At 44.9% G+C, this 9,617-nt stretch overlaps 2 protein-coding genes across 5 annotated transcripts; both read left to right on the forward strand.

Moving 5' to 3' along the window:
- Positions 1-915: 915 nt before the first annotated feature.
- Positions 916-6,726, forward strand: LOC127368350 (uncharacterized). 4 transcript variants are annotated; one of them, XM_051409082.1, is made up of 3 exons: positions 916-4,785; positions 5,173-5,267; positions 6,608-6,726. In XM_051409082.1, exon 1 carries the CDS (start codon positions 1,768-1,770, stop codon positions 4,018-4,020), a length of 2,253 nt encoding a protein of 750 aa, XP_051265042.1. In that variant the 5' UTR covers positions 916-1,767; the 3' UTR covers positions 4,021-4,785; positions 5,173-5,267; positions 6,608-6,726. The 4 variants fall into 4 exon arrangements, with proteins under 4 accessions (XP_051265042.1, XP_051265041.1, XP_051265043.1 ...); XM_051409081.1 differs by having other exon boundaries at positions 916-5,267; XM_051409083.1 differs by lacking the exon at positions 5,173-5,267.
- On the forward strand, positions 6,661-8,595 carry LOC127368403 (cerebellin-2). Its single transcript, XM_051409235.1, has 3 exons — positions 6,661-6,839; positions 7,829-7,966; positions 8,052-8,595. Exons 1-3 carry the CDS (start codon positions 6,698-6,700, stop codon positions 8,318-8,320), a joined length of 549 nt encoding a protein of 182 aa, XP_051265195.1. The 5' UTR covers positions 6,661-6,697; the 3' UTR covers positions 8,321-8,595.
- Positions 8,596-9,617: the final 1,022 nt, after the last annotated feature.

Below are 9,617 nucleotides of genomic sequence, written 5' to 3' on the forward strand. Positions count from 1 at the left end.
GGGCAGCACAGTCGTTGTGGAAGGGCATGTCCACATGAGTGGTGCTCACCAGGATAAGTGGGCAGTTGTAGAGGCCGCATCTGTGTCTTCCCTTCCTGGCGGATTGCTGGTTGCTAGCTCCCTGTGCACCTTACCTGTCAAGCGCCCTTGCTCAATGTCAATTCTGCTGAGGAATGAGACTCAACATGACATTACCATCCCTCCGAGGACAGTGTTGGCTGAGATTCACGCCGTTCAACAGGTGATGGGAAAGGAGCCCTCCACTGATTTGACCGCTCCTGAAACCAAAGGGATGGAGTTTGATTTTGGGGATTCCCCTTTATCACCAGAGTGGAAAGAGCAAATCACAAGGCTGCTCAATAACATGCCTGAAGTCTTTTCTCAGCATGACATGGACTTTGGTCATACCAACAAAGTAAAACATCACATCAAGCTGAGTGACAACACTCCTTTCAAGCACCGACCCAGACCCATCCATCCACACGATGTAGATGCAGTTAAGAAACATCTTCAAGAGCTGCTAGATTCTGGCGTCATACGTGAGTCTGAGTCCCCCTTTGCATCTCCCATTGTTGTCGTGCGGAAGAAAAATGGTTCTGTGAGGCTGTGCATCGACTTCAGGAAACTCAACTCACAAACCATAAGAGATGCTTATGCCCTGCCAAACTTGGAGGAAGTGTTCTCCCTCTTGACTGGCTCAAAATGGTTCTCAGTCCTTGATTTAAAATCGGGCTATTACCAAGTCGAAATGGAAGAGGCTGATAAACAGAAGACTGCGTTTGTGTGCCCCCTGGGCTTCTGGGAATTTAATAGAATGCCACAGGGGGTTACTAACGCGCCAAGTACGTTCCAGCGACTGATGGAGAGATGTGTGGGAGATCTCAACCGCAAAGAGGCCCTGGTCTTCATCGACGATCTCATAATCTTTTCAGACACCCTGGAACAACATGAATCAAGATTACTACAGGTCCTTAACCGTATTAAAGAGTATGGGTTAAAACTATCACCAGAAAAATGTAAATTTTTCCAAACCTCCGTTAAGTATCTTGGTCATATTGTCTCCCAGCATGGAGTTGAGACAGACCCACAGAAGATTGAAGCCTTAAAGACCTGGCCAGTACCCGAGAATCTCAAGCAGCTGCGCTCCTTCCTGGGCTTTTCTGGGTACTATAGACGGTTTGTGAAAGACTATTCAAAGATCACCAAACCTCTAAACGACCTCACAGCAGGGTACCCACCTCTCAGGAAAAACAGTCAAGGAAGAGAAAAAACTCACCTGTACTTCCATCCGAAGGAATCCTTTGGGAAGAGGTGGACTTCAGATTGTCAAAGAGCGTTCGAGGAGGTCATTGACAAGCTCACCACCGCACCTGTCTTAGGATTTGCAGACCCCAAACTCCCATACGTCCTTCATACTGACGCAAGTACGACAGGGCTTGGTGCAGCCTTGTATCAAGAACAAGACGGACGGATGAGGGCTATTGCTTTCGCAAGCAGAGGATTGACGAAGAGTGAGGCGAAATACCCTGCCCATAAACTGGAATTTCTCGCTTTAAAGTGGGCTGTCACTGCTAAGTTTAGTGATTACTTGTACGGTACTGACTTCACTGTTGTCACTGACAGTAATCCCTTAACCTACATCCTGACCTCCGCAAAGTTGGATGCCACAAGTTACAGGTGGCTGTCCGCTCTGTCAACATACAACATACAAAGCAACGAGCCGATCCTGATCTCAGAGTGGTCATCGAGCACAAGGAGTCTGGAGACATGCCCTCACCCACCCTGAGACAAGAGTTTCCAGAGCTTGTTTTGTGGCTCCGAGAGTGGAAGCGCCTAGAGCTGAGAGATGGAGTGTTATACAGGGCACGGCAAGAAAATGGACGAGTCACACATCAGCTTGTTCTACCAGCTGAACTTATAGCCACAGCACTGAAAGGCTTACATGATGATCTAGGTCATCTAGGCATGGAGCGGACCCTCGACCTTGTGAGGTCACGATTCTACTGGCCTAGAATGTCAACTTATGTAGAGCAAAAGATCAAGACGTGTGAACGTTGTGTGCGCCGAAAGACTCCAAACGAGAGAGCAGCTCCCTTGTGTAACATCAAGGCCAGCAGGCCCTTGGAGCTGGTCTGCATGGACTTTCTATCAGTGGAGCCTGATCGGAGCAACACAAAAGACATATTGGTACTGACAGACCATTTCACTAAGTACGCAGTCGCCATTCCAACTCGAAACCAAAAGGCGCAGACTGTGGCTAAGTGTTTATGGGAAAACTTTCTGGTGCATTATGGGTTTCCGGAAAAGCTTCTGAGTGACCAGGGTCCAGATTTTGAATCTCGCACCATAAAAGAACTGTGCTCCATCGCTGGCATTCAAAAAGTCAGGACTACCCCTTACCACCCCAGGGGGAATCCAGTGGAGAGATTCAATAGGACCCTACTCCAGATGTTGGGCACTCTGGAAAATAAGGACAAGTCTCATTGGAGGGAGTTTGTCAAGCCTCTGGTGCATGCTTATAACTGCACACGGAATGACGTGACCGGATTCAGTCCCTACGAACTAATGTTCGGCAGACAACCCCGGCTTCCAGTTGATTTGGCGTTTGGTCTACCTTCCAGCCGTGAACCCAAGTCACATTCCCAATATGTGCATGACTTAAAGGGCCGCCTAGAGGAAAGCTACCGAGTCGCCACAGAGAATGCCTCAAAGACAGCTGAGCGTAACAAACAGCGGTTTGACAGGAGAGTTGTTGAGTCCACTCTTGAAACAGGAGATCGTGTCCTTGTGAGGAATGTTCGAATAAGGGGGAAACACAAGTTGGCCGATAAATGGGAACCAGACGTTCACATAGTGGTTAAACGTGCTGGTGACCTACCTGTGTACACTGTTAAATCAGAAGGGAAAGATGGACCACTTCGCACTTTACACCGTGACCTCTTGCTGCCGTGTGGATTCTTACCTGTGGCTGTGTCCGAACAATCTCCAAAGCAGACTATCAGCAAACCCAGAACAAGGAGACAGTCGAGAATGGAAGTCACAGCCGGATCTGAAGTGGCAGATGGTGATTCAGAGTCAGAAGACAGTGACTACTATTGCTACTTACCTGGAGAGGCACTGAACACTGACCTTATTGAGACACGGGTTCCGACCCTGCCAGAGACAGTACCTGATAGGGAGAGAAATGCTGGAGAGACAAAGCAACCAACCCTGTCTTCAGTTGGTTGGCTTCCTGCTCCTGTCAATTTGGAAGGAAAGACAGAGACATCAATCATTGAGGAACAGAACAGAGAAAAAAGACATGGACCTGAAAGAGAGACAATACAGCAGATACCTGTGGGGATCATTCCATCCCAATCAGAGAAACCTCCAGTTTCCGGGGATGATACCTCAAATGAGCCAAGTTCTGACCGACCAAACTGTTCTGAATGTAAAGGAACCTCAGCAGTTGTTGATCAGGAGGCTGAGGTCACCTCAAGGCACAGAGAAGCTGATTCCCCCAAAGTGAGAAGAGCTCTGTTTGGAAACTCTCAGGACACCCCCTCTGACAGTTCAAGACAAGAGGATGAGACCTTACCCATCCAGCTGAGCATGTGGGAGTCTCCCTCAGAACCAAACATTCTGGACGAAAGTCTTCCTGTTTTCTCAGACCTGTCATTCAGTGATACCAGCAAGGATGAAGGATGCTTTGTCAATAAACCTTGTGAGGATGTGTCAGTCGACAGGACCAATGAGGCAATAGTAGCTGGGACATCTGGAAGAAGAACCTCTCCAGTCATCATGGGAGGGAGTGATGGTGACAATGTTCCCAGACGTTCTCAGAGGCATAGAGAACAACCTGAAAGACTACAGTATGGTCAACTGGGAAATCCCTTGCTGTCTATAGTCCAATCACTCTTCCAAGGCCTCAACCTTGCCTTTGCTGACGCACTCCAGAATCATGGCTATGCAGATATCCCCCAAGTAACCCCAAGGCCAACTCATAGTCATGTGGGTGTAATGGGACATACACACCTTTAGAAGGGGAGGGTGTAACCCAGGTTACTAGGCCCTTATTAGAAGTCCAGTCTATCAGTTAGTTGATTAGATCAAAAAATTAATAAATTCATATTTTCTATGTGACAGATAAATACATAGAGTTTGATTTAAAATAATCTTACACGAAGTGAATAAATAGGATTTAGGATTAAAATCTTAAATATGTCAATAAATAAATTAATAGATTATAAGAAATTAATATAAACGGGTTATTCATGTCTGTTTACAAATAATATTTTGTTTATTTAAAGTGTGGTGAATGTGCCTTTCTGAAAGTGTGAAAGATTCGGGTGACATTGGGAGTTCACGTGATGTAACGTAGCGTTACCAAGGAGACGCCGTCAAGGTGTGCGTGCTGTCGTGTTTTTCTCTCTCTCTGCCGGACCAACGTCAAGGTGGCGTCATGCTAACCTGTTGCTGCAGATATCACTGTTTTGTGTAAGAGAGCCAAATATTCCAACGTCTTCCCAACGTTAATTTTATCGTCGGTGCAGAGAGCGAAGCTTTTCTTCTTGATTAGCGGACCGTGTGTTTTGTGACAGACGAAGGAGAACGTGAGTTGTGTTTATTAGCAGCATGGCGCTAGCCCGTGCTATTAGCCACATTTACTCCGCTAAATTCTGTTTTGAGGTTATACGTTACTGAACTCCCGTGTCCCTGTCTCTTCAAAAAGTGAAACCTGGACTGATGAGAGCTGTGTTCTGCCTTGTACCCGGAGTGTGTGTATATGTGATGCTTGAGCCTCTGGTGAGTAAACTTTACTGAAGTTAGACTGATAAATGGAGTTGGAAGGTGCAATTGCTAATGTTAATAGGAATTAACGAGGCATTAATTTCATGTATGTTGTGTCAGAAATATGTTTCTGTGTTTTATATTACGGTGTTTTGTTTACCCCCACTCTGTTTCTCTGAGAGTGAGTGGCGGGGAGAAAGAAATGTTAAGCATTTTGTCTCATGTTAATAATGAGAAATGTGTTCAGTTCATTTAATGCACAGTAAAGAGTAGTTAAAATTATTATCAGGGAACAATGTTACAATATATATGTATAAATATGTGTTCATATGCATTTATTTACATTTAAAAGGATATTTTCTTTATATGAATATTTAAATAACCCTCTTTTGGCCTTTATAGGCCGGGTCTTATTTTCTTTGGTTGGATTCCTGGGTTGAGATCTGCATGAAGATGACTTCTTCTTCTTCCGCTGGGATTTCCCCCATTCTTTAGAGGTAGAGGGGAACCTCAGTGGTAGTGGCGAGCCGCCCAAACAGAGACTGTGATTATTCAGTGATTGAGTTTATTGAGAACTGTGTTGATATCTCATGTTATGTGGACAATTTAAATTTGTTTTTTCTTATTCTCAATTTTATTTCTTTACTCAACACAATGTAACATACTTAAAACTTACCTGTTGGTTGTGTGAATCCTTTACTCTCACTCAATGCAATATTGCTAATACCCCTTTCTCCTGTAGCGATCTAGACTTCTGATTTTCTGGTCCACAAGGTAATTAATGCACTAATAAATAAACATACCTGTATCCCCCAGTCTTAACCATTAACAGGTAGAGCTGAGGCGGGTTACACAACTCTTACCTCAATCAACCCCATTCACTGCTTATTCTCTCAACTACAACTCAACCAGCATCAGATGAAAGGATTTAATGTCCCGACAGTGTCCTCAGCTGCACTTCTATCGTCCAGTAATCAGTCAGGTGTTAATCTGAGAGCTGCTGGCTTTAATCTGCAAAAGTAAGGATGTGACCAAGAGGCTTAGACCCCTGTACGGTTCCCTCGGTCACATGAATCAATAAAAGGAGAGAATGAATGAGAGAAGGTGGAAACATTGCAGGGTCCATCAGCGTAATGTTTCTGACTGCGGCTCGTGTTAATCCTGTCAGAGGATCATCTCCTCAACTCCTCTCTGATTGATTGTTTATTTTTAAGCCGACAGTTCCTGAAACGGCTGAAAAACTAAATCTCTATCCTCACTGACCTTCACTTCCTGTTTCTACTGAAGAGTCCATCTGTACCTCTCATGTTCTTCTGTTCACACTTTTATTACATGGTGTGAAAGCTTAAACCGTCTGTTCTTCTACATGATCAACTATCAATGTAGTATTCAAACATCAAAAGATTCAGCTCAATGACGACATTATTGCTTCCATCTTTATATTCGATATCTTCATACTTATTCAGAAATATTCAGTATATTCATATTTAAATGGACTCATTCATACTTTCATCCAGAAAATCCATTCAGACTCAAATATTCCACATCTGTCAGACATTATAGTAATAATATATAGTACGGTCTTCTTCACTACACTTTGTCACGGTCCGATCCATGGAGGCCCCCCCTCTCAACGTACAGGATCTGCTGCTGTTGGTGCCACAGTACAAGCAGGTGGTCATAATGATATGGCTGATCTTCAGGTAACTTTTATTGGAACAGGTTTCAGAGCAACCTTGCCCTGTAGAGAGTGCCGCCCACAGCTTTAGTTCTGGTTTTGATCAATATCCTTTTATCATCATTGAACTGGTTAATAATTCTATCTTTCTGTTTAAAGTCCAACAGACTCTGTGTGCAGGGGTCAGACACGAGCGCCCATAAATAACCTGAGTGTTTCCTCTCCTGCTGTCAGTACAGCTGAGTTGAGATGATGTCCGGTTGGTCTGTGGTTGTGTTGGTGGTCTGTGGTGTGATCAGTGCTCAGATTCCCACTGGGGATGCACAAGATGGAGTCCTGGAGCAGCTGACAGTCAGAGTGCAGAAGTTGGAGAAAGAGCTTCAAGACAGAGGTAAGACTGCTGGACTCCACTGGAGACTTTGTTTGTTCCAACCTGGTGTCCAAAGTTGACCTAAAACAACAAAAATGGAATTGTCCTGTCAGTGTGCAGATATTTTGTTGTCATGCGGCTCCAGAGGAAGGTCGTGGTACTGACTAAAACTGACGCTTTGATCCTAAACAGACCAAACATTAGAACAAACAGAGATCTTTTGATCTCAGGTCTGTGTGTCTGTCTGAGGGCTGAGCTACAGAGCAGAGACGGAGGACAAGATGAACAATGGGTCCAACAACGTGTTAAACAATCAGACAGTAACGTTTACTCTGTCTGATTCACTGCTTTGTTCTTGCTCCCTCTCTTCATTCACCCTTTAGCTTGTTGAGCCAGGGAAGAACAGCCAACAGCAACCCACAAATCCTCCTCATTCTACCAAGACACACCTTCAAGTGGGTAGCCCTGTTATAGTGGAGATGTGCCTGGAAAAGGGCCAATGCCTCGAGGTCCACAGGCCGCTGTGGGGGCCTTGCAGTGGTTTGTGAGGAGTTGTTAATGTTAGATCTTTTCATTGTGTGACGTTCCGACTCCCTGACTCCATATGTATGACTCCGTATCACAAATGTACAATATTTGATCAGACAGGGTTCAGTGTCAACTGAATATCAGCCTTTTTCTTTCTGTAAACCTTCTTTACTTGCACTACTCAGTCCTCTCTAGCCCGTCTTCAACCGGTGCAAACTGCGGGTAAGAGGAAGTTACAGTCGAAACTGAGCAGCCGGAGAGCGTCAGAAGGAAAACTGATCCAGTTTCACCAAAATCACCGAATACAGTTATAAAGTTTTGCTTTCATACAGTAATCGGTGAAAGACTGGGCCCCTCAGCAGGCTTCAGTTGGCCAATCAGAAGACAGTGGGCTTTAAGGGAGGATGAGGCTTGTTTCAGACAGTTTATATAGAGAGAGCACAGTAAATTCCCTTTAATGAAATCTGTCTGTCTTCCTGCAGATAAATTTAAGGTGGCGTTCTCGGCGTCCCTCGTCGAGCCTGAAGGCGAGGTTACTTTGGGGCCTTTCGACACCAACACCACGCTGATATTCAAGAGGGTGAGGACCAACATCGGAAATGCATACAACCCCTTAACAGGTACGACTCACCTGTTCAGGAGGCCACAGTGAGCTGGACGTAGAACTGTGCTTCTGAGCTGTTTCTCCCTGTTCTTTGACTGCAGGCATCTTCACAGCCCCCGTGAAGGGACTCTACTACACCCGGATTACCGGCTGCGCCGCAAACTCAGGGATGAACATAGCGGTGATGAAGAACGGGGTCAACATGTTCGCTGTCAAAGACAACCAACAAATGCATAGCAGTGCCTCCAATGGCATGACGCTGGCCCTGGAACAGGGGGACCAGCTCTCGGTCACCCTTTGGACCGGGAACAGCATCTTCGATCACGGGCGGCTCAGCACCTTCAGCGGTTTCCTCGTCTTCCCCCTGTAGGTGGAGCCAAAAAGAGATCTGATCTTCACTCAGTATTTCCTCTGAGAAACAGCAGGCAGATATGAAGCAGAAGCTCGACAGTGAGAGGCAGTTTGATTGTTATTGTTAAACATTGAGTTTAACAAAGTCTCAATCTTCAGTTCGTAGTAATAAGACAAACTAATAACCACTTTTATTTTGAAATGTTAAACAGGAAACATCCGGTGGGTTGACTGTCAGTCTGAGAAGCTTAAAGAAATAAAGTTTGTTGATGTCTGTTTGACTTCTGAGATCCATGTTGGTTTGTCTCTGTGGTTTATTCTAAAACATCCTGCAGCTCCCTCATGTGGACACACAGTGAACAGCAGGCTCAACACTAAAATATCATCCTACACCAAACTCAGTCAGACATAACAACAACAACAACAACAGCAACAACAACAACAACAACAACAATAATAACCTCCTTATTAAAGCAGTCAAATGTATGATTCATTTACATCATAGATGATAAAGGCTGTGAACTGTGGCTTTATTTCTGTAATGTCATCCACAGATAATTGAATGCTGATTGAAATATGTATATTGATCGATTATTGGAGGGACAGAGCTAAAGGAAGGTAGATTAAACTTATTATTGATAAATGATCCGTCGCTCTGTCCCAGCAGACAGAGTCAGAGGAACATTTTAATCAGTTTGAATCTATATTCTGAGAGCTGGAGGAGGAATTTACATGTTTTTGGTTTGATATCTGTAATTCAATTCAATTCAATTCAATTTTATTTGTATAGCGCCAATTCATGAGAGGCAGAGAGAGACAGACAGACAGACAGACAGACAGACAGGTGCACAGCAACAACAGTATTGGCAATGGCAGTCAAGCAGGACCATGGCAGGAGGCTCCACCAGGATCGATAAGAACCTGCGAGACGAGAAAGCACAAGAACTCCGGGGAAGAAGTGAAGTTAGTAACATGCATTAATGGGACATGAATGAGTGCAGAAAGAGAGAGGAAGAGAGGAGCTCAGTGCACCATGGAAAATCCCCCGATAGTCTAGGCCTATAGCAGCATAACTAAGGGATGGTTCAGGACTCACCTGATCCAGCCCTAACTATAAACTTTATCAAAGAGGAATGTCTCAAGCCTACTCTTGAATGTGGTGAGGGTGTCTGCCTCCAGAACCACAACTGGAAGCTGGTTCCACAGGAGAGGAGCTTGGTAACTGAAGGCTCTGGCTCCTGTTCTACTTTTAAAGACTATAGGAACCACAAGTAGCCCAGCATTCAGAGAACGTAGTGTTCTAGAGGGGTAATAGG

The sequence above is a fragment of the Dicentrarchus labrax genome, unplaced genomic scaffold, assembly GCF_905237075.1.
Source record: "Dicentrarchus labrax unplaced genomic scaffold, dlabrax2021, whole genome shotgun sequence".
Taxonomy (NCBI): domain Eukaryota; kingdom Metazoa; phylum Chordata; class Actinopteri; family Moronidae; genus Dicentrarchus; species Dicentrarchus labrax.